The following is a 25,762-nucleotide window of genomic DNA, read 5'->3' as shown; positions in this document are numbered from 1 at the left end:
GGGATAGGATGATATTTGTAAGAAAACAGAAATCAACAAAGATTTAAATTTTATCTGTCCTGGTATAGTGTCAGAATTAGATGAAATAGTAATGAATCATATTTCCCTAAAAATAGGGTATAATATTTCTATTTCTTCTCCCCTTCAACTCATTGTGATAGCAGAGTATAATTACAGCTGCTACCACTGTCCTAAGTCCCAGCGGTTTGGTATCTTTTGAATGAAGAGTTAAATACACTTTCCTAAGCTGATTTATCAGCGCCTGGAGTATGTAAGTGCTACGTCAGTTGCATTGTCACCGTCACTATCATTATCATCATCGCTAAGCAATTTAGTGATCACTGCTGCCCACAACTTGCATACACAGATGACTGCCTCCCCTACACCCCACTGTCATGATGGCCACTTAAATCAAGCAGAATATATTTTAGGTGGTTAACAGTGGTAAGTTCTGAAGAGAAAACACCAATAATACAGGAAGTGTAGGTAGTATTTGTGTATGAAATTTTAGAAACAATGGCTAAGAAAAGCCTCTTTGAGAAGGTGACATTTAGGAAAAGACCTGCAGTGAAGAACTAAGACATAATTCAAGGACAGCATAAAGGCAACCGCACTTGTAAAGGCTCTGGGGTAGGGGTCTGTCCAGCCTGCTGAGCTGGACCATCGAGCGGCAGTGAGGCGGCCACCAGGGCTGGAGAGGGCCATGAGAAGAACAATTACAGCAAGTCCAGATCGTGCAGGGCGCAGCAGGTGACAAGACTTTAGTCTCTACTGAGTGACCTGGGAAGATCCTGGAGGGCTCTGAGCAGAGGAATGACCTCTATAAGGAGAGAGGTCTTATGAAATACTGAGAATATTCTGAAGGGGGCAAGGGAAGAAAATTAGTATACCTAACCAACATGCTGCCACCCTATAAATTACAACCAGATGAGATAAAAGAAATAAACAAACAAATTAAAACAGTCCCTGGTGACTGCCTGCTCATCGAGTCACTATGGCTGCACACAGAGGCCTCTCAAATCAATGTCAGGGCTGGGGATGACGGCAGTACGTCTGGGGATAGTAGGTAAAAATCCTCATTTATTTATTTAAATTCTCCTGAAATATAAAATACAGAATGGTTTTCTGAATTACAGCTTTTGGCAGTAAGTAAAAGTCACAACAAAGAACAATAAACCCCAACCTTCTTTTTATTTTCCCCTAAAAAGAGTCTATTTTCCTACAGAGACATTCATTTAGATGAGACATGCACCAGGTTTTTTATAAAGTGCCAAAACTCATATAATTCCCAAAACTGCAGATGAGAATTATGATGAGAAGAATGCATTAACTTAAGTACTCCAGGTCATCTCAAGTCCTAAAGAGTCCCCAGTTTCTGTGACAGGGGAAGAATGTGACTAGTACAAACCTAAAATCTAGGCAAGTATGCTCCAAGTCTTCACTTTCTAGTTTGTAATTCTTTAACGTAAGACTGCTCATTCAAATCTAATTATGTGATAACAGGACCTGAGAGTGTTTTGTAAAACTCTGCTTCAAAAGTCCCTGGATAAACTTAATTTGCTAATTTTCTATTCTATTATCTATATTTTTCTTTGTTTCATCTGTCTCGTTTTCTTTCCACAAATTCCCAAGGACAATCCCTAAAAAGAGCATTAGTCCTATTGTTCGGTTCGAGGTGAATTTTTCCCAACAATCCTCAGGTCGGTGGATGTCCAGAGTGTAAATCTATAAGGGAAGAACATATACTGTGTTAGGACTCAGTGTGGACTTTTTGGCATCACAAATAAACACGTCAATATGAAGAAAATAACACTATTACAGAGTTTTAAGCAATGAGAAGCCCTTGATGTACCCCCAGGCTGTTTCCTAATGTAGAAAAAACCCACCATATTTCTCAATGGTTATCATCTAAGCTGTGTCACAAGAACTTGCACTTGAGGGCTGCACGAACACTGACAGGCAGCAAATGCATTTCTAATTCTATTTAGAAAACTCTCCCTTATACTGACTGATCCAAAATCTGCTTCCTACAACTCTTACCCTCCAGTTCTGCCATGGTTCTTCAGAGCAATGCTTCTCAACAGGAGAACAAATTACATCTGGGCAGGACAACTCTCTGTTGTGCAGCACTGTCCAGTGCACCAAGAGATGTTTAACATACCTGGCCCTCACCCACCAAATGCCTATAGTGACCCCTCCCCCCAGGTTACTTATGATACCCGCAAATACCCCCACGGACGTGTGAAAATCTCTCTTCCATCTCCACACAGAGAAACGGATCTAAAAACCTAGATCTGCAGCTAGCAACCCAGAACAAACATACTCCTTTTTCTCCATGGTTGTCCCACAAATATATCGAGAAACTCTTATGTTCCTGTTTCACTCTTCCCTAGGCTTAAGCATCAGCACCCCTTATTTCCAACTATTGTTTATTATGGGGACTGCATACTTAAAATCATCATGACTTCCTTCTTTTCAAATACTAGAAGGCTACGTCCGTCTTAAAGCATTGCATCAAGGACTGGACAGAGAGCCACAAATGTAATTTACAATATAAGATGGGTTCCAAATTATTTTCTTATATTTGTGATTATCCTCATGATTTTTGCGTTCCTCTGCTAAAATCCAGATGCTTAAATATTGCTAAAGATTCATTATCCTGGCCAGACAATCAACTGATGATGACAGCTCCCACGGAGTTATGACCAAAAAGGGATGCTGAGAAATTCTAATGAGGCAAATGGTGAGATCTGGAGAATCACTAATTCATATCTTTTAACTTTCCTAATGAGGAAAACAATGAAAGTGATACAGCATGTGGATTAGTTTATGAACATCAGATTTTAGTTTCATTTATACCATGTTATATAAGACTTGCTTACACTGATAAGTAACTTGCAATGATCACCTAAATACAGGCTGACTAACATCTTTTCAATTTTATTCAAATAAAATAACAGTAACAGTGATATAAAAATACAGTCCGTTTACAAGCAATCTATTTAATTAAAATTCAATTTAGTTCATTCATTTTACAAAAGTCAATAATGTAGATCTGCAATATAACCACGTGGGAGCTGGGGTGCTGGGTGAATATTCTGACAGTTTCCTACTGTGTAGCCAGAACTCTGACACGTTAGCATTTTATGTCTTATTTGGCCTTGGTCTGTATGCCACTGGGACCCAAACATCTGAATGATTAGTTTGCTAACCGTCAACAGAAGCCCACATTTAAAAAATACAATTGTGTCAGTCAGTTTGCTTTCAGAGTAATTCAACTCAACATGCAACCTTAAGACACTGTTCAAATTTTTTTTTAGACATGCATTAGAAATAATTCCAGGAAAATCAGAAGGAAAAAATGCTAGGTTTAGGTTTATACTATTTTCTAAAATAATACAGCTAACTTTTTAATATGACAAACTGGGGCAGGGAGGAGGTGGTTCAAAGCAGTACAAGCTAGGTAGTTGTTTTAGGAAATAATTTGTTTGGTAAAGACAGAGGGCATTTTGTTTAAATAATTTTTATAACTTATGCCAAGGAAAAATGAGGGAAAGATAAGAAAAAGATCAAACCTGGTGAACCAGATGGACTCCTACAGCAGCCAGAGCAGCATAGTAGGGTGCAGTCTGATTGCTGTTCACTCCCACCAGGCTCAGAGCCCCCAGCATGGCCACACTGAAGCCACTGAGCCACTGCTTGGTGTCCTCACGAAACCGTAAGGCTGTGGACTTAAGCCCAATCAGAGCATCATCTCTCTTGTCCTGACATCAGAAAGTAATAAGAGACTGGGTTTTACTGAGATTTAATTCACATATCATAAAACTCATCATTTTGAAGCATGTGATTCAGTGGTTTTAGTATATTTACAAGGTTGTGCAACCATTACTACTACTTAAATCCAGAAGAAACTATCTTTTAAAAAACATGCAGATATACTGTAAGTTGTGAAAAATGACAGTAACTCAGAAACACAGTTGATCAATAATGAATGTGCAGGCCAAATCAAAGTTAAATGTTACTGCTAAAATTATCTTCCAGGTCTATTTCTATGTATCATTGTACTTATACCCCTATGACTTTTAACTGTTCTTTTACTAAATTAGAAGTCAAACTCAACTCTAATTCTTTGTGTAGCTCCTCTTTACTTCAGAGTTCTCAAATCTCAGTAGTTTCCTGTACATTGTAGTTTCAGTCTTGCTAAAATTCACAGATGGAGAAAAATGCTCACTTGCACTCCTAACCACATCCACTCACATTTCACTTCTAGCTCAATTTATTCCTTTTTCTCTACCATCAAATTCTTTCTGCTTAAGGAGAACTAGGTTTGATGATACACTCAGATCTGGCTGGCTATAGTCTCCTCTGGCAATTTTATTTGTGAGCATTTCCATATACTGCTGTAATCATGGTCACGTGATATCAGAGGCTTCATGCTGAACACTGTACCTAACTACAGGCAGAGAGATAGTTACCTGACAGGCAATCTTCTGGGGGCCCAAATCCAAATAATAATAGTGAGTGGGGGGTTAGTATATGTTTTTCCTTTCAAACTACAAGCACCTTGAGGATACAAACTGTGTCCTTAATCATGTGGATCACAAAAGTGTCAGTGAGAATAGGAGTTTTCAAAAATATTCTGTTGTTGCCATGGAATCGTGAAAGATTTTTTTTTTTTTTCAGAAAAAGAGTATCTTCAAGGAGGTGACATCAGCATCATGGTGGCAGGAGATGCTCCCTTTGTCTCTCTCCCTTTCAGTCTACAACTACTGAAACATCTGTAACTCAGCAAAGGTGTCTGCCTACCACATCAGGGCGCTGAAGAGATCTGCATCTGCACATCTAAAGGTTGGTGGACTGGAACACAAGAGGAGCTGGACCAGTGGAGATGGTGCCTGTGATCCTGGTTGCCCAGCTGTAGCAGCTGAATCTGCAGCCCCCAAGAACCCGGCAGCAGCAGTGGCTGGGCCTGCAACTTGAGTCCCTCCAGCCACAGCAGCACCCACAAATCTGGTTTCACCTGCCCAGCCTGCAGCAGTGGGGTCCACAACCCAGGCCCTACAGCTGTGGCAGTGCCCATGACTCCAGTTCTACCCCCATAGCCTGCAGTGGCAAGTGCCCGCGACCCTGGCCACTATCCCATCTCCAGCTGCTGTGGTGGTGCCCACAACCCAGCTGACCCGGCACAGCAGAGGCACCCGCCATCCCAAGTGCCCCCAGTGGTGATGCCAGCAGCAGCTGTGACACCAGTAGCAACAAGGCACTAACAGTAACAACAAAAGCATCACCCTGGCAGAGGTGGCGGAGGGTGCAAAGTGTCGATTCTCAAATGTGGCCAATGACAGCTCAAGTAAGAGAAACCGAAATAGTGCTATAGCACCACCTACTAAAAACCAGAAGATAGGCCTCCAATTACCAACCCACTGAACTGTTAGAATCAAAGTAAACAAAGCTTTACCTAAAGAAGAAAGATGTTTACTACTTCAAATGAGCTGGCAGGGGAACAACTCGTCAACCGTGGTAACACAGTATCACAAAAAGAACGTAACAACTCTCCAGAAACCAAATTTAAAATAAGTGAAACACTGCCATCGAACTGACAGACGGTTCAAAATAGCCATTATGAAGAAATTCAATAAGCTACAATAACTCAGAAAGGCAGTTCAGTGAGCTCAGGAATAAAAGTAATGAACAGAAGGAACACTTTACCACAGTGATGAAACCTTTAAAAAAGAACCAAACAGAAATTCTGAAGCTGAAGAACTCAATAAATAAGATGAAGAATGTATCAGAAAGCACTGGAAATAGAGCAGATTGTACAAAAGAGAAAATCAGCAAGCTTAAAGACAGAAATTTAGAAATGGTTCAGGTAGAAGAGGAGAGAGAACTAAGATCTTTAAAAATGAACAAACTGCAAGAATTACTCATTAGGACTCCATTAGAAAAGGCAACATTAGGATAATGGGTATCCTGGAAGGTTAAGAGAGAGAGATAGGAACAGAGTTTATTTAAAGAAATAATATCTGAGAACTTCCCAAAGCTGGGGAAGGAACTGGATATACAAGCCCATGAAGCTAGGAAAACATCTAATTACCCCAACACAAAAAGGCTTTCAATGAGATACATTATATTAAAACTGTCAAAAGTCAATGGAAAAGAAAGAATTTGAGAGGTGGTCAGGGAAAAAGGATGGTAACCTAAAAAGGAACCCCATTAAGCTATTAGCAGATTTCTCAGCAGAAACTACAGGCCAGGAGAGAGTGGAATGACATTCTCAAAATATTGAAAGATAAATCCTGTCAGGTAAGAATACTCTATCCAGTAAAGTACCCTTTAGATATGAAGGAGAAATAAAGGCTTTCCCAGACAAACAAAAGCTAAGGGAGTACATCACCATTAGACCTGCCTTACAAGAAATGTTGAAATAGATCTTCTACCTGAAATGAAAAGGCAAAAATATACCGAACTTTGATTAAGGTGATAAATAGAATCAGAAAACAGTAACTCTGTATCAGAAGAGGTTTTAAACATTTAATGATAGCATAAAGATTAAAGGGAAAAAAGTAAAAATAACCATAGCTACTTCAATTTGATAATGAACTTAAAATATAAAAAGGACTACTTTGAGACAACAACAACAACAAAAGATAAAAGGGGGAAAGAGGAAGAGGATGGAACCTGTACAGGCAAATGATAACATACTATCAGCAGAAAAGAACTATTTTATCTATGAGATGTTTTATACAAACCCTGTGGAAACCATGAAACAAATCTAGAGCAGAGACACGAAACATAAAAAAAGAGAAAATTGAGAAAAACATCACAGAAATATCACCAAACTAAAATGGCAGACAGAAGCACAAGGAACATGAAACAACAGAGATATAGAATAACCAGAAAACAAAAGATATAATGGCAGTACTAAGTTCTAATTTATCAATCATCAAGCTAAATGGAGTGAATTCACCAGTCAAAAGACACAGTGGCTGGATGGTTTTAAAAACAACAACAACAATCATTATATGCTGTCTGCAGGAGACTCATCTCAGTTCTAAAGACAAACATAGGCTCAAAATCAAACAATGGAAGATGATACTCCAAGCAAATGGCATCCAAAAGAAAGCAGGTGTAGCCATACTCCTATTACACAAAATAGACTTCAAGCTAAAAAAGGTAACAAGAGACAAAGATGAACATTATATAATGATAAAGGGGACAATTCATCAAGAAGGCATAACATTAATATATGAACCTACCTAGGGGCCAAAATATTTAAAGCAATATTTAACAGACCTAAAGGGAGAAATTCACAGCAACAAAATAATAGGAGGAGACTTTAACACCTCACTTACATTAATTAATAGATTAAGATAGAAAGTCAACAAGGGAACAGTGGCCTTAAATGAAACATCAGATCAGATGGACTTAATAGACTTATTCAGATGCAGCAGAATACACATTCTTAAGTACATATGGAACATTCTCAAGGATAGATCATATGCTGGGATACAAAACAAGTTTCAATAAATTTATGAAGGCTGAAATCATATCAAGCAATATTTCTAAACACAATGGCATGAAACTAGAAATCAGCTACAAAAAGAAAGCTGAGAAAATCACAAATATGTAGAGGCTAAAGAACATATTGGGTCAAAAAAGAAATCAAAGGAGAAATAAAAAAAATACCTGAAGACAAATGAAAATATGATATAACAAAATCTACAGGATGCAGCAAAAGCAATACAGGCTTACCTCAAGAAACAAGAAAAATCTCAAAACTTAATCTAATCTTACACCTAAAGGAAGTAGAAAAAGAAGAAAAAAATGAAGCCCAAAGTCAGAAGAAAGGAAGAAATAATAAAAATATAAAGTAGAAATAAAAGACTAAACAGAACAAAACAAAACAAAATACAACAGAAAATCAGTGAAACATGAATGAAAAGATAAACAAGACTGACAAACTTTTAGCTACAATCACTTAAAAAAAAAGAGAGAAGGCTCAGATAGATAAAATCAGAGATGAAGTCGAAACATCACAATGGATGCCACAGAAATACAGAAAATTATAAGAGAAAACTACGAACAGCTATATGTCAATGAAGTGGACAACCTAGAAGAAATGGATAAATTCTTACAATCATACAACCTTCCAAGAAAGAATCATGAAGAAACAGAAAATCTGAATAGACTGGTCACTAGTAAGGAGATTGAATCACTAATCAAAAACCTCCCTTAAAACAAAAATCCAGGACCAGACAGCTTCACAAGTGAATTCTAACCACACATTCAAAGAAGATTTAATACCTATTCTTCTCAAACTCTTCTAAAAAACTGAAGAGGAGAGAACACTTCCTAACTTATTTTACGAGGCCAACATCACCCAGATACCAAAACCAGACAAAGACAATACAAAAAAGGAAAATTACAGTTCAATATCTCTGATGAACATAGATGCAAAAATTCTCAACAAAATTTAGCAAACTGAAAATAACAACACGCTAAAAGAATCATACACCATGATCAAGTGGGATTTATTCCAGGGATGCAAGGATGGTTCAATATCCACAAATCAATGTGATACATCATATTAATAAAATGACGGATAAAAATCATGATCATCTCGATAAATGCAGAAAAAGCACCTAACAAATTTTGACAACCATTTTTGATAAAAACTCTCAATAAAGTGGGTAAAAATGAAATGTACCTCAATATTATAAAGGCTATGTATGACAAACCCACAGCAAACATACTCAATAGTGAAAAATTGAAAGCTGTCCTTCTAAGATCAGAAACAAGACATGGATGCCCACTCTTGCCACTTTTATTCAACATAGTATTGGAATTCCTAGTCAGAGTAATTAGGCAAGAAAAATAAGCAAAAGGTACTCAAACTGGAATGTAGAAATAAAACTCTCACTATTTGCAGATAACATAGTTTTATACATAGAAAGCCCTAAAGATTCCACCAAGAAAACTATTAGAAATTATAAACACATACAATAAATCTGTAGGGTACAAAATCAATATACCAAAATCTGTTGCATTTCTATACACTAATAATGAGCTAGCAGAAAGAGAAATTTAAAAACAATCCCATTTACAATTGCAACAGAAAAGAATAAAATACCTAGGAATAAATTTAACCAAGGATGTGAAAGACCTGTACTCTGAAAACTATGAGACACTTGAATGAAAATGAAGACACAAAGAAATGGAATGTTATTCTAGCTCAAGAATTTGAAGAATTAACACTGTTAAAATGTCCATATTACCAAAAGCAGTCTACAGATTCAATGCAATTTCTATCAAAATACCAACATTTTTCACAGAAATGAAACAAAAAATCCTAAAATTTGTATGAAGCCACAAAAGACCCTAAATAACCAAAGTAATCCTGAGGAAAAAAAAAAAAAACAAAGCTGAAAGTATCAAATTTCCTGTTTTCAAATTATACTACAAAGCTATAATAATTAAATGGCATGGTATTGGCAGAAAAATAAACACACAGATCATTGGAACAGAACTGAGAGCCCAGAAATAAACCCACACATAAATGGACAATTAATTTACAACAAAGGAGCAAAGAACATACAATGGGTGACAGTCTCTTCAACAAATGGTGTTGGGAAAACTGGACAGCCATGTGCTAAAGAATGAAACTAGACCACTACCTTACACCATATACAAAAATTAACTCAAAATGGATTAAAGACCAAATGTAAGACCTGAAACCATAAAACTCCTAGAAGGAAACATATGCAGTATGCTCCTTGAGGTCAGTTTTAGCAATATCTTTCTAGATATGTCTCCTCAGGCAAGGGAAACAAAGCAGAAATAAACAAACAGGACTATATCAAACGAAAAAGCTTCTTTCTGCATAGCAAAGGAAATCATCAACAAAATGAAAGGATGATCTATCAAGTAGGAGAAGATATTTGCAAATCACATATCTGGTAAAGGGTTAATATCCAAAATATATAAGAAACTCAACAACAAAAAAAAAACAAGTAACCCAATTAAAAAACGGGCAAAGGATCTGAATAGCCATTTGTCTAAAGAAATTTTCTAAAGAAGACAAACATGGCTAACAGGCTCATGAAAAGATGTTCAGCATCTCTAATTACTATGGAAATGCAAATCAAAACCACAATGAGATACCACCTCTCACCTGTCAGAATGGCTATTACCAAAAAGACAACAAATAACAAGTGTTGACAAGGATGTAGAGAAAAGGGAATATAAATTGGTGCAGCCACAATGGAAAACAGTATAGAGATTCCTCAAAAAATTAATAGAACTATCATATGATTCAGCTATTCCACTTCTGGGTATTTATCTGAAGAAAACATAAACACTAATTCAAAAAGATACATGTACCCAATAGTCATCATGGCATTATTTACAATAGCCAAGATATGGAAATATCCACTGACAGGTAAGTGGATAAAGATGTGGTATGTACGTACAATGAAATACTAGTCAGCCATTAAAAAAAGATAAAATCTTGCCATTTGCAACAGCATGGACCTTGAGGGTATTATGCTAAGTAAAATAAGTCAGACAGAAAAACACAAATACCATACAATTTCATTTATATGGGAATATGAATAAACAAACAAACAAACAAAATTAAAATAAACACATAGATATAGCAAATAGTGGTTACCAGAATGGAAGGGGGAGTGAGGGGAGGATGAAATGGGTAAGGGGGGTGAACTGTATTGTGAGTGGAAGCTAAATTTTTGTTTGTGAGTACACTGTAGTGTATACAGAAGTCGAAATATAATGTACATATGAAACTTATATAATGTAACAAACCACTGTCTATCTCAATTAAAAAAAAGTCTAAAGAAAAAACTTTTCCTTAATTTGGTTCTCACTTTAAAGTTCTTAAAAAATAACAACAATTAAACCAAAGTTAGGAAAAAGGATATTTCTTTACCTGATGGGCATAGATAGTATCATATATTAGAGTCCACATAATTCCAGAAAAATACAGAGGTAGGCAAACAGATGGATCACAGGAGCCCTTGATAGCAGACCATCCAAGTAATGCTCCCCAATTAAAAGTCAACCCTACAGTTAGTGAAACAGAAAGAGAGGAAAAGTCTCAATGTACTTGAGAATTCCAAAGGGAAGGAGAGGGCATCAGCATGTATTGGGTACGTCTATGTGTTCGGCTCTGTGTAGGCTATTTTCTCATGTTTCTTCCCTAAAGTTTCTCAAGCCTCTGTGGTAGTTATTAGCCACATTTTACTAAAAAAAAAAAAAAAAAAAAAGAAAAAGAAAAAGAAAAAGAAAAAGCACACAGAACCAGAGAGGTTAGTTAACAATTAAAATAATATAGCTAACAGAAAGAATATTATCCCCTGACAAATAGGTGGTTTCATGAGAACAACATTTATTCTACCTAGTAGGATGCCCGGCACAGCCAACAGACAGTAGATGCTGGGGTCTGAACCTAGACCCACCCCAGTCAAACTCCTGTGTTCTTTCTGTTATCCCTCTGCTTCCCCTTAAAGTTACAGAAACAAGAGTACAGACAGGAACACTTGTTCTACAAGTCCACCCTCTCTGAGGCCTGAGTTACAAACAAACAACTACATGCTGACAACCCCTAAATCTCTGTGAGTAAGCTTGATCACTTCCATGAGCTTCAGACTAGACACTGAACTGCCTGCTAGACATCTTCACCTGCAAGTCTCTTAGGTACCTCAAACTCAATGAGTCCCAAATGTCTTTTCCCAGAAATCCTTTTTCTCCTCCTACTTTGCCTATTTCCACTCAGAATCCCTCCTCCCCAGCTGATGAAGTGCTTCTCTGTGGTCCCACAGCACTCACGCATGTCACTACACTGTACTGCAATAATCTGCTTACCAGCTTTCTTAACATAATCTTATAGACAGGAAATGCTTCTCCTCCCTTAACCAAAAGGTTCTCAAGTCAGTTGAGAATATCATGTCCTATTTTTTTTTTAAATAATGAAAAGAAACACAACATTAAATGAGGAGATCTCAGAAAAAGATAAATATTTTACCACTTTCTCACAAGTCAGGCTCCCATCAATTTCTTGAAGTGTCTTTTGGTACTTTTATTTACTGAAAAAATAGTTCAAAGAACTAGAATACTTCTAGGAATATTCTAGACTATTCTAGGAATAGAACAGAGAAGTCTAGGAGTAGTTATTTCTGCAACAGATTTTGACTTACCTACCTATCTTCCTCTTTCTACCAACAAATATTTATTCAATACCTGCAATGTGCCAAGTGCTATGTTTGATACTGTGCCATTCACACGTAAAGAATGATTTACCTTTTAGGCATTTACAATGGGGAGAGAGGGCAGGCTCGAAATATCTTCTTGCTGAATCACTGCTGTTGAAATGACTAAGGTCCACACCAGAGTGCTAGGGGAGCCCAGGAGAGACTGGCTAACTTCTTCCTGGGAGGTCTAACAAAGACTCCACAGGAAGGGAGCCGCCTAAGCTAACACACACTTTAACTCTTGTTCTCCTGCCTCAGAGCATTTTCTACTCCAGTTCCCAGAGTCTTCAGGGAATTTAGATCAACTACATAAAGAGGGATAGGATCAAGGAGCTAATTTTTTTCTCCATGACATACCTAGATTTTTAAAAAAGCATTTTGGATAATAATAATAATGATCATCTTAGTAAATATGCAGGATTTCTTAGCTGGCTATTTGATCTCCTTTGAAATATGAAAATTGATTCTTAGTTTGGAAAATTTCATGACTGACTTTTTATCTTTGCCACATCACACACACACATACATACGTACAATATTATAAATAAAAATTTAGTTTGCGGTTATCAAAGGATATAATTAATAGTTATTTCAAGCTCACCCAAGGCTAATTGAGGCCAGTACGTAATCCTTTTCATTAGCGGGTAGGTGATGACAAGAAGCAGGGATGCTGCTCCAAGAGCTATACTAAAATCAAGGAAAAACATTAAAAAGATTAATATCACCATCTCTTAGAAACTGCTAAATAAGACAACAACAGTAACACTAATTAGGAAATGACTTATCTTAAATTATATTTTTAATGTAAAATGCTCTTCCTAGACTTTGATTCTTGGACTTTAATTAGGATAAAGGATGATTAGAAAATATTTTAAATGTTACAAACAGCCAAACAAAATAACAATAGCTAACATATATACCGCTTTCACGTATTAAGACTGTTCTAACAGCTCTAGCATGTGAACTCATAATCTTCATCACAACCCTAATGTGTAGGTAGTTTCATTCTACTGGTCTTTTTGCAGATGAGGAAACTAAAGCATAAAGAGGTAAAGTAATTTGTCGACTGTCATACAGCAGTCAGTAGTGGGGCCAGGATGCAAACCTAAGACAGTCTGGCCCCAGAGTCCAACATATTACCCACCATATGCTATTGCTTCTCTAAATTTCTTTTTCAAACATTGAGACAGCTAGTAAACTGAGATGTCCTAATAGAGAATCAGAGTCCAGATACCCCTCCCTACATACAAGACAGGGTGTTTCTTCTTCTACAAGAGGATCAGGTCACAAAGCACTGACAAAAGGATGACAACATCAGATATTCTTAGGGACATCACAGCTCACCTAACACTACCCCTCCAGGAATGACCTTTCAAAGTGTCTTCACCTGACGAACGCTATCAGGGCAAGGTAAGTCATTAAGTTGTCTCTATATAAAGTACTGTTATCTGCTGAACAACTCCTCTTTTTTGTCTTACTGAAGCACTATGTAAGCAGCCATCTGTTTAAGAGATACAGGAGGGAGTCCTACCACTCTTTTATTCTGTCACTGATTAGGAACATGACTCTGGGAAAGACCCTGTTCCTCTTTTTGCAAAGTGAGCATAATTTCTTCTGTCTCTCCCCACTTCAGAGATCTGTCAGGATAAATAAATAATTATTTATAACTATGTGTGTAACTGCATATATAGGCATAGACACACACTCCCACGCATGCACCTAGAAAACCTAGGCAAGTGCCTCGAATCCTTGACACAAGTACTGGAGGTGGTGCAGAATAAAAATGCTCATCTCTTCATTCCTTTGGCTGAAGCATTCTTGACTTTACAAACACATGGCGACTTATTTATATTGCTAACTTACAGATGCTTGATAGGGAATAGACAGCTTTGTGATACAGATATTTCAATTTTATTTTATACCTACATCATTTATTTCAAAGGAAAGATTTTATACATGATCATGAAAAACACATTACTATACCTGTAGTAATTCAGACACAGAAGAACACCCAGTGCCAAGGTCAGCTGTCCTCCAAGAAAAACAAAGGACTGAAAAGTTGAAATGTCTCCAGCAGCTATTGGGCGACTTGCTGTTCTTGTAACCTTAACACATAGAAACAGACACCTTAGCGGGGTGGGTATAGCTCAGTGGTAGAGTGCACACTTAGCATGCACGAGGTCCTGGGTTCTATCCCCAGTACTTCCATTAAAACAAACAAACAAACAAAAACCAGATACCTTAGCCTCAGATGATAGCTCAAACATTTATTTAAACATTTACTCAAGAGATGGCTCGGGGTAGGCACTAAGGCAGAAATATGAATTAAAGGTGAACATCGGAAGTACTGCCAGGAATCAGAACTTCGTATTTGAAATAGCTTTGAAAAGAACTAAAAATTCCCACCACTCATTCCGCTTTCTTTCCTTCTCTCATCCCCACCTTCGAACAAACCAGACAAAGCAACTTCCTTATCTAGCTATTTAACCACCCAGCTTAGCAGGTGTATGTTCTATTTCCATAGACAAGAGAGGGACAATAATAATGAGAATTCTCAGCAAAGAGAAAACTGCAGAGCATGTCAGATAAGGCTGACACCATGTGAATGTTTTGAGTATGGGAAACACTGCAATCAGAAATCAGATGTAAAGAAGGAAGGCAGACAGATTATCTGGATTTGCAAGTGGGAGTGCTTTTGCCAGTCTATGTAGGAATGGGGCTGTGATCTTGTATTAACTGCCCCCAAATATAAAGGGCAAACTCATTGTGAGAATATGAATAGATAGAGCAATTACATGAATAAATAATACATATCAATTGTTCTTTTCCTTCCAAGAGATCATGAAACGTGATTATTCTAAACTCAACCACAAATAAAGAGCACAACCAAAATTTTCAACATTGCTGGAAGATAAGAACTCAGGATGTGGGACCAGAGAGCCCAGTGTCTGAATCTGATTCTATCATTTACTGGTTGTGTGAATTTTGGCAAATTACACAACCTCCCTCGGGCTTATGTTACTTGTCTATTAAAAGGAAAACAGAGGGGTAGAGATAATAACAGCACCTACTTCACAGAGTGACTACAGTGTCTGAAGCATGTAAGTATGCACTAAATGTTAACTATTATCACATATTTTTGTATGATTTATACCAAGGGTTAACTATGGCCTGTGAGCCACATCCAGCCTACTGCCTGTTTTTATACAGCCCATGAGCTAAGAATGGTTTTTACTTTTTTAGATGGTTGAAAATAAATTTTAAAAAGAATAATGTATTGTGCCACATGAAAATAAGAAATTCAAATTCCAGTGTCCAGAAATAAAATGTTACTGAAACCAAGGCACACCCATTTGCTTACCTGGTGTACGTGGCTGCTTTCACACTGCCACAGAGTGCAGTAGCTGTAGTGCACCGAAGATGGTATGGCCCACAAAGCCTAAAATATTTACTATCTGGTCCTTCACAGAAAAAGTTTGCTGACTCAATTCATAGCATGCTTCGCTGTGCAATAAAACAGTTTGTCAAAAACTGTAATGACTCTTCTTCATCAGAGCGCCAGAACTGGATCTCTTATCCTTGATTTGGTCCCTGTAGTTTCAAGTGGAAGTAACATCTATGCTCTTCTATTTGTTTTAGAATATGATGATTACTCCTGCCAGTATCTGAGTGTTTCCAGCGTGCTGCTATTCTAAGAGCTATATATGCATTGCACCATTGACTCCTTGGAACAACTGTCTTTTAGCCACTCATAAGTTCTGGCCATTTCTAAGTTTTAGGAACCTGAGGCAGAGAGGCTCAATAACTTTCCAAGGTGACAGATACTACAGTAGCACAGTGAGTCAGTCCCACCAACCACAGTACTAACCACAAGATTACACTGCTCCTTCCCTGCAATGCTAATTACCCAGCTAACCTTGAAAGCTGAGGATAAACAAGCACTCCATCAAACGACTAAAAATGAATTAACACGATGACCAAAAAACATATTTGATGTGGTTTTTATGAAACAGCTTACAAAACCAAGTAACACCTGTGTGTTGAGATTATTTCAATGATTATTCAACCTAATGTTTATCACATGGCTAGCAGATTATATACAACATCAACAAAACACTTTTAACCCATGTACCCTAATAGCAATTCACTTATCATTTAATGTATTAGCAGTTTAGTCATCTATTAAGCAAAACCCTGAGCTATAAATATATCCTTAATGAAATACAGCCTTTAAGAAACTGTAATGTAAACATTACAATTTGACCAAGTTTTTTAACCCATCCTTTGAAAGAGATGCACTTAACATTTTAAAATTCATGTTAGAAAAACCACCGCAATAGCTATAAAAAACACTCATTTAAATGCTTTGCTGTACGTCAGCACAGACTCTGGATTCTTCTAATCAGAGAAAAATGGAGGAGATGTAAGATATCTATTCCTTTCTATCTAAGGAGAAAAAAAATCACTTAAGAGAAAACTAAAATGGTCATATTTTGTTAATTTAAAAAGTAGAAAAAGTTGGTTTGAGTATGTTCTTTTTTAGTCAAATTTTTTGTTTTGAAATAATTACAGATTCACAGGAAATTTTTTTTAGATCTCTGTACTTCTAGAAATACAGAGATCTGATGAATCCTTTATCTAGTTTCCCCAAGGGTAACATCTTGTGAAACTTTACAGTACAATTTCACAACCACGATTTTGACATTAGGCTACTCTAAATGTGTTCAATAATTATTCTGAAGTGATATATGGCGGAAGCCTCATTCATATGGTTATGCAGAATGAAAACTGACCAGGATGTGTGAATCCCCAAATCAACAAAGTATGCACCTCCTGGCATGGTCAGACAGCCCAACTGGGTCAGTGGGACAGAGTTGCCTTTACCATGCAGTTCCTGCCGCCATCCTATCATCAGCCACACACAAACTCCAAGCTGCAGTTGTCAAGTGTAATATTCTTGACCTCACAGTCATGCCTCTGTATCTGCTGTTCCCTCTGCCTGGAGTCACCTTCACCCTCCAGCCCAGCTTTCTCTTGCCATCTGATTCTGACAGAGTTCAAAGGTCACGCCCCACCCCAACCCTGCCAAAAGTTCTCTTAGACCTCCTCCCTTGGGCTAAGGTAGGTGGTCTTCAGTAAACTCCCTTGTGGGTACCATTCTCATGATAGCTACTAAATTGTGAGGTTAGCAATGTTGTCTTTCATCCATGCAATACCTGCACTGTCTCATACACAGCAGGTATTCAACAAATGTTTTTTTGAATTAAAAAATATATTGGTGTGATACTGTTCTACACACTAAAAATCATTATAGGTGGGCTTTGCTTAAGGAAATTCAGACATATGAAAGACAAACTAGGGTAGATTATTCACTTTATGTAAGTGTTATATGATTATTTACATAATTCACCCAGGTTTCCTATAAACTGAAAGTTTACTTGAGAATTTACTCAAGCATTTAATGACCCTGTACTTGTTATACTATGACTGCTGTAACAAAAGGCAAACAAGATGGACGTTTCCCTTGAGAAAATAACGGTCTGTTGAAGAACAAAGAATATACACACATGCATTAGAACATGCATAGAAAATAATCCAGAGGAATACAACGTGTCATACTGTAACTGAAGTTTCCCCTGGGGATGAGGGGGAGGTGATAAGGAGAACTTGTTACTTTCTATCCTTTCTATTTCTATACTGTCTGAATTTTTTAGAATAAACATGAATTATTTTTCTAAGGAGAAGAAAATAATAAAATTAGCTGTTTTAAAGAAATAATTAGAGCAACTGCTAACAGGGCTGCCTCAGTTCATTTAAATTAAGATTTAACTGAACATATGAACTGTTATGGCTCTAACATATCAAAGGAAGGGATGACAGTTCTTTCAGACACCCAAAGGTTGAGGATGGAATTTTTACCTTCACTCCTAACATCCTTACTCTGGCCTCCCAAATTCTAATTCATTTTGTGAAAATGAAGTACATACCTTGCCCCCATGGTCGCTTTTGTGTTGAGAAAGGAAGCACACTGCAATTGGCAAACCAGCTATTCAACCAATACTGGCACTTCTTATGCTGGATTTCAGTGAGGACACTAAATGATCCTGTTGCTTTATGTGGCATTCAAACATGATGCCACCATCTTACTCTGCAGAATTGAGAGGAGTCTCTCTGTTCCTTTCCAGGATGAATCTACCTTTTTATCGTAGTCCTGGTCCCACATGTCATTAATAGTACAGCCTGCTCCACGCATCAGAACAGCTCCAGCGCCAAAGAGGGATAACATGTACCAATCTGGAAAACAACCTGGTTCAGCTGCCAAACCAATGCTCCAGGTACATGGCAGATACAGCAGCCAGGTTCCTAAACAAAAATAAAAAGACAAAAAGGGTACGAATTCAAGTTAGTTAACTGCCTTCATTTGTTTGAACACTGCATCCCAGTGAAGTAAGGAATACCTAATCAAAAACACATGACAAAATTGGGAAAATAAACTAGCAATTCATATAACAAAAGACTATTGTCTCTACTATGCAAGGTTCCCAGAAACTGAAAAGAAGTCAATAGCCTAATTGAAAAATGGACAAAAAACATAGTAGAAAATATAAATGACTCATATCAATGAAAATATACTCCACTTTGAGAAATATACATTAAAATTACATTGATAAAACATTTTTCGCCTATCAGATTGGCAAAACCAAAGTCTGACAACACACTCTAGGGAGTTAGATACTCTCATGTATTTCTGATGAATTTGCAAATGGCCCAACTCTTATGGAGCACAAGTTGAAAATTTTTAAAATATTTATGTATGTGTGTGTGCATGTGCATGTATATATACATATATATACATGCACATGCACACACACACATATAAAACAGATACGTATTTTTGAATATATGTTCGTAGACCATGTCAGGAAGGATACATTAGAAACTGATTAAGAGTTGCCTTTGGGGAGGAAAGCTGGTTGGGTAGGAGACAGGGGTGGGAAATCTAGTTTTCACTCTACACCCTTGCACCTTCTGAATTTCGTATCCTATGCATGTATTATTACCTGTCCAAAAAAGCAAATAAAACCTTTATTGTTGTTAATACAATATAATAAAATGGTCTTGGGGGAGGGAGGTTATTAACCTACTGTTTTTTTAATATTTTGCTACTACATGCACAAATGAGATTAGTTCCTGGTACTTAGCCTATAAACTAGATGAAATTAAGCTAAAACCAAATAGATTGTAGAGATAGGAGACTTCATAAATGAACTTTAGCAGATACCCTATTTTCAAAAGAAAGTCTTTCAACAAATGTTTGGATATTGTGCGTGTTAGGTAAATTCTTCCTTTCCCATTTAGCAATATGAGTGTAGAGGAGTAAAATTTGTCACCCCAGAGTGTGTCCCTTTGGCATGAGGATAACTTGAGGCCGATTATTTTTAAGAAACAGAAGATTCAAGAAGTTTTCCTGTACCTCCTTCCTTAACTGCCTAAAAGAATTCAGATAAAGGTCCTCATATCAAAATAACTCAACATTTTGGCTTTTATTTCCTAAGCAGCAAAAAGATGGCTTAAATATATAGTCCATGGGCAGCACTTACTAACATTCTGTGGTCTCTTAAGTCTAGTTTCCTTACATTTTGCAACTGGTGCTCCAATAAATACCTCTTTCAACTTCCTGGAAAGAAAAAAATTAAAACACTTAATTTTTGTTACTGAAGTAGAGCTATCACCAGATATCTGCAAAAAATAAGGGCGAGGTGTGGTGGGGAGATTTGGTGGGGCCTACAGACCACAGATTACTGTTTGTCAAAACTTTGTTTTTCTAGCTCAATGTGAATTACCTCCCTCCCCTCTGAAGTCTGAAACCACTCCCCGCAACATCCTCCTGTGCCTTTAGCTGAGGATGGTATTTAAGGTGAGGGTATTTTGGTGAGTTACTCAGTCTTCCTGGGTCTCTCCCATACATATATGTTACTAAATTGTTGTCTGATTTTCTCTTAGTAATTGGATGTCAATTTAATTCTTAGGCCAGTCAGAACTGAGAAGGGTATAGGATAACTTCTTCCTCCCCCAAAAGGAAATAGGATATGTGCCTAAAGAAAGATCAGAGCCTGTGCAAAATGGTCAAATGACAAAGTCTTAATAATCGTATTTAAGCTTCATTAAATTTAAGCTTTACTCACTTGCATATATTTATAAAGTATGTATTTTGTGCCAGAGCTGTGGCAGGCACTGGAAATACAATGGTGACTAAGAAGAGAGCTGGTTTCTGTCTTCACACAACTTATAAATCAAAAGGAAGAAACACAGTTAAACAAACAAACAAAAAAACAATGAAACAGATCAATTCAACAACAGGGCAAGTGCAAGATCCTATAAAGGCATAAAACGGTGCCACCCAAGTTAACTGGGGAGGGAGTAGGGAAAACCCAGGGAGGCTCTTCCAGAAGGGGCTTAGCCTCACACTGCTGAAAAGGCAAGGAGAGACTAAAAATGAGAAATGACTAGTCTAGACCTGAATTCAGGTTGTCCTGGACAGACTCATATTCGGTGTGTCCCATCTAAAACAATAACAACAATAACTAACATTTCTAAATGTTCATGAAATGTCAGGCAGTGTTCCAAATGCTTTATGAGTACAAACTCATTTAATACTCAAAAACACCCTATTTGTAAAGTACACATTATTATTATTTTTATTTTACAGATGAGAAAACAGATGCACAGAAGTTAAGTAAAACATAATGCATTTAATCATTTCCTTTTCCCTGGACCTACCAGTATAGCTCAGAGGGACAGAGGAGTATCTAGCTGATTCTGCCCTGATAAAAAAAGAAAGAACACCACTTCACAGACATTATTTTCCAGGTGCAACTAGAACTGAAGGTGTCATTTAAAAAAGAATTCAGAGAGAAAGATGTGTAATCACCTACAGCATTTCGTGTCAGGGACAAAGTTTCCCTGGCCGTAAGTCTGTATTATAGATAACATATTCACAGATCTAAGACTCTGTAGGGCACCACTACAGATGACCCCTGTAGTGAAGGTTCAATGTCTGTCCCTAGTAAGTGGCACTAGATGCTAAAGTATATTAAACTTTAAGGCTCAGTCTTCCTCATCTACACGTGAGGGGAAAGAACATCTGTCTCTCAGAGTTGTTATAAGACAATATTCGTGATGATGGCAATAATGAAAACAATAATGACAAAAACAAATTCATAGTGCTTACTGTGTGCCAGGGGCCGTCATACAACACTTCTGGTTCTCACAACAAACCTATGAGATAGGCATGACTTTTATTTATACCCATTTAACAAATGCAGAAAACTGAATCAAAGAGAAAATAATTTGCCTAAGACCACATGTGCAAAAAGTGGCAGAGCTGCAATTAAACCGAAGCAGCCTGGTTCCAGTCTATATCCTAAGGCCAGTGCTATCACTCTGGAGACCTAAATCTTTACAGATGCTTAAGTTCTTATTATTCTTCTGCCCTTCTGATTCTCAGAAACATTTTTTTCTGTCTTCCCTATGACACTTTCATTCTGTTCTCTTCTGTGAAGAAAGATGCAGAGATGGTAAGGATACAAATAAATTTCAGAAATAAATATTTATTACAGAAAAAGGAAAAAACTCTGAGAGATTAAAATAAGCAACCTTCTCAGCGGTGATAGGCAGACCAAAGAGCCTGTGTAAATTGAGCCTAGGATTCATTCACTAATTACACATTATCTTTAAGACAACATAATCAGACATAAATGCAGTAAAACAAAAATTACACCACCAATTTAGTGGAAAGAGTGCCACCTGCTGAAACTTCCTAAAATAACATGGTTTGTGTCATGGTTGTAGGAAGTTGTATTCATTCTGAAAAACAACAAAATCCACTTTGGTTTCTGAAAATAAAGAGACCAAACTTCAACAAAATAAAACAACGAACATAAAATTACCCCACAAAAGAATTTAAATAAAGAAATATCAAACCTGGACTTCTACTACTGTCAATTTATTGTTCCTGGCATATAGTAGGGACTCAAAAAATGTTTGCTGAATGAATTCTAACAGTACTATTAATAGGCTGTCTGAAAAATCCTGCAGTTACCTCATTTAGAACCAAAGCAGGCCAGCTGCTATCTTCTTAACCTGCGTAATAACTATTGACCCAATCTTCTCCAATTCCTACTTTTCAAATAATGGCTAACATCTGCAAGCATTTACTACGTCAGACATTGTTTTAAAGACTTAATGTATATTAATGAATTCTCATGACAACCTTATAAAGTTAGTTCCCTTAAGTCTTTGTTTTACAGATGAGAAGTGAAGGCCCCAGAGAAGTAAAGTAACTTACCAGATGTCCCTCAAGTGGGCAGAGTGGAGATTTCAAACCCAAGAGGTCTGGCTCCAGAGCTTTCTCATACATAACCCCTTTATAGCCTCTTACTATGCAGTAGGGTGGTCTAGCCACTAAGGGAGAAGCCAGAGATTCACGGAACCGGGACTAACAGCAGCTGCTGATCTTACATGCCCATAGCCTACACTATAGGGACAAAGATCACAAGAACAGAGTAAGAGTCAGGCTTCAGATGAAAACTGGGCTTGTCTGGCCCCAAAATGCAAGGGGTCATGATGGCAGGACTGCGCCTATCATTTAATTGGCTTTTATACTTTAATTGTTGACTGTTATAAATTCTTTGTGCTCTAATATCAAACTGGTAGTGCATAAACCTAGAATACCAAAACCAGGCCTACTTTGGGGTCTTGGCTGGGCAAAAGTGGACGGAATATATCCAGGCATTTGAATGTACTTTCATTCACTGCAATGGTAAATGTCATCATCCAGATTACCTGGAGTTCAGCCTCCTCCCTCTCCCTCCCCAGTGTCCATCCTTCAGTGCTAAGAAGAAAAGTGGGGGGAAAGAGTCAGAGTGAGGTGATAGGTAATACTTTAAATAGCCCAGCTCTTATCCAGCCTTGACTCCCACTATTTTCCATGCCCACCTGGGGTTCCAGACCAGCTTATATCCTTAGTGTTCCAACACTCCACCCCTGGGTCTTTGCAAAATATTTCCTCCACCAGTCAAGAGCTCTTCTTTCCTCTGCAAAATCTACCTGTCCTTTGAGGTACACTTTCTTCTTGACTTTTTCCAGCAATGAAGAGTCACAATAATTTCTTTTTCCTGCTCTACCTACATATCTGTATCACTTATATTTGATCCTGTACTTTCTCAGTTCACCCAATACTTTGTCTTTCCGAACTAGACGGGTAGTTTTTTGAAAGTAGGGAGTTTCCATAGCTCTTTCTATCCCCAAGGCTAGGCTATGTTGTAGGAATTAATTTATTCAACCACTACTGCCAGGGTCTGTTCTAGACACTAGATATAAAAGTTCCATATAAGTGGAGCTTATACTGCACTGGAGAAGTCTATCAACAAATAAAGTCACAAGGTTGGCTAGTGGCGCGTGCTAAGAAGAAAAACTGGGAGTAAAGAGAGAGTGAAGTGGTAAGTGATACTTTAAATAGGACGGTCAGGGAAACCCTCCGTTAGGAGGCGACCGTGAGCTGATACGTAGTCCATAAATGCTGTACCTGCTGCATTCAAATAAATTAAATGTTTGTGTTACGGATGGTGCAGGCAAAGAGCAGGAAACTCAGCATCACCATGTCTGGCTTTGCCAAAGAGCTTTAGTTTTCTCAGCGTCTTTATCGTCTTAATTATTGCTCTGGGAGCCTTACGGGATTAAAGGATGAAACATAATAAACGTGGAAGTGCTTCCATACAGTAAATCTGCGCAAAAGTAGCGACATGAAGATGGAATTTCTGTTAGAGTCACTGCTTAAACAAAGACTGTGGAATGAGAGAATTTTTTTGCTCTATTCAGGCGCTAAGGATTCAGAAGAGTGCGAAAGCCGGCCGACTTCGGAGGCCCCCGGGTCCGGGAGTATCGAGGGTACCGGGCGCCTGGCGGCCCAACGCCGGCTTTCAGGCATCATCTCCATTCCGCCCGCGGCGCCCTGGACCGCCGCGCGCGTCTGCACTCACCTATGGGCTTGTCCAACCGCATGAGGCGCAGGTAGGGCTGCAGAGGGCGGGGCGCCGAGCTCACCACCGCCGCGGCAGACAGGCGCAGCCCACGCCCGCGCGGCCCCCGCGGCCCGCGCCCCTCCGAGCGCCGCCAGTCCCCCGCGCGGAGCCCGCCGGCCGCGCGAGCCAGGGCCAGAGAGCGGCCGCGCGAGCCCCACTGCCATGCCCGCGTCCCGGCCCGCAGGGACCGCGCCAGGCCCGCGCCGCACACGCCCAGCATGGCGCTCCGGAGAGCGTGGGCCGGCGGGGGCCTAACGTCATTCCCGAGCGTCAGGTCACGGCCAGGCATGCGCAGTGACGCCAGCGGGGTGGCAGTGCGCGCCTGTCCGGTTCCGGTGACGGCGGAGCGGCCCGAGCGTTTGGAGAAACGTGAACTAGGGAATACCGTGGGCACCTTGCCCTCTGTAAGGGAGTCTCTCAGGTAAAGGAATGCTGTTGTCAGAATACGTAGCAGTTGTACCAGTGGGCGAAAAAACACACTGGGAAACACCTACTGAGCCCAAACTACTGATTTGCTGCCAGGTGTTTCCTTTTTAAAGCTATAAGAGCACCAAGCGGCCAAATCCAAGAATGTAAACTAAAACAGTACTCGAAACTAAGGGCGTTCTTTACGCAAGTCTGAGAATTTATAGTCAATTCAAGGGAGATCGTTTAATCCGCAGGCAGCGGGTGTATGGGATGCTAAGAGACTGCAGCTGGAACATCTGGTCGGAGCACCTCTTGGATGGGGCTGTGTACCAGGCACGTTACAGGCACATTGCATGCTTTATCCCATTTAACCCCTTACTGAGTGACCACAGGGAAGTCATTCAGTTGGATTTTAGTGTTCTAGGGAATTAGGTTAGTCTGCTGGTTTCTTTAAAATCCAGTGATTCTGTGGTATTTTAAGTCTGCGATGGTGGTGGCGAGGGGTGGTTCTTAATAAGTTTTACAAAACTAGCTCACAGTTTGTTCAATTGTAGACAAAGGGATCAAGACACTGGGATATTTTATTATAGATTTGTAAAGGGAAGAACATACTTTCTCCTGTATGTAAATACTCTCAATACTCTTCTTGAGTTGTGACCCCAGATGTAGCATTTTCCACACATCAAGCAATTCTGTGACACCTGAGTGTCCTATAATTTTACTCAATTCTGGCACGATCTATCTGGAGTTTGCCTCAAATCCCACAGGTTGAGGGCTCAGTCCTTTAAGACTGCCCCTACCCCTTCAGAAGCCCATGGAAAGTCCAGGTTGTTCCCTGTGCTTCTTACCTACCATTGTTGGAGAGGAAAAAAAGTTCTCCTCTACCCTTATAGGTTTTTATGGCTGGTCTCAGAATTAATTGACATGAGATAGATTAAGAGAAGAAAATCAAATTTAATTACATATAAATGAGGAATCCAAACATGAAAGTATCAAAAAGACAGT

At 38.5% G+C, this 25,762-nt stretch overlaps 1 protein-coding gene and 1 long non-coding RNA gene across 3 annotated transcripts in view; one reads left to right on the top strand and one right to left on the bottom strand.

Annotated features, from left to right (window-relative positions):
- Window positions 1-1,060: 1,060 nt before the first annotated feature.
- Window positions 1,061-24,653, bottom strand: COQ2 (coenzyme Q2, polyprenyltransferase). Of its 2 annotated transcripts, XM_032499067.1 has the most exons (8): window positions 24,308-24,611; window positions 19,868-19,944; window positions 18,463-18,629; window positions 14,250-14,371; window positions 12,868-12,953; window positions 10,946-11,079; window positions 3,576-3,764; window positions 1,061-1,725 (listed from the first exon to the last, which is right to left on the bottom strand). In XM_032499067.1, the coding sequence occupies exons 1-8, from the start codon at window positions 24,511-24,513 to the stop codon at window positions 1,561-1,563; spliced, it is 1,146 nt and encodes a 381-aa protein (XP_032354958.1). In that variant the 5' UTR covers window positions 24,514-24,611; the 3' UTR covers window positions 1,061-1,560. The 2 variants fall into 2 exon arrangements, with proteins under 2 accessions (XP_032354958.1, XP_006190520.3); XM_006190458.3 differs by lacking the exon at window positions 19,868-19,944 and having other exon boundaries at window positions 24,308-24,653.
- Window positions 24,640-25,762, top strand: part of LOC116669354 — a 38,183-nt gene continuing 37,060 nt past the window's right edge. Inside the window, exon 1 of the long non-coding RNA XR_004326755.1 lies at window positions 24,640-24,770. This is a non-coding gene — a long non-coding RNA (uncharacterized LOC116669354). The remainder of the gene's footprint in view (window positions 24,771-25,762) is intronic.

The sequence above is a fragment of the Camelus ferus genome, chromosome 2, assembly GCF_009834535.1.
Source record: "Camelus ferus isolate YT-003-E chromosome 2, BCGSAC_Cfer_1.0, whole genome shotgun sequence".
Classification (NCBI taxonomy): Eukaryota; Metazoa; Chordata; class Mammalia; order Artiodactyla; family Camelidae; genus Camelus; species Camelus ferus.
The sequence above is the reverse complement of the archived record's forward strand: the minus strand, read 5'-3'. Positions and strand labels throughout refer to the sequence as shown.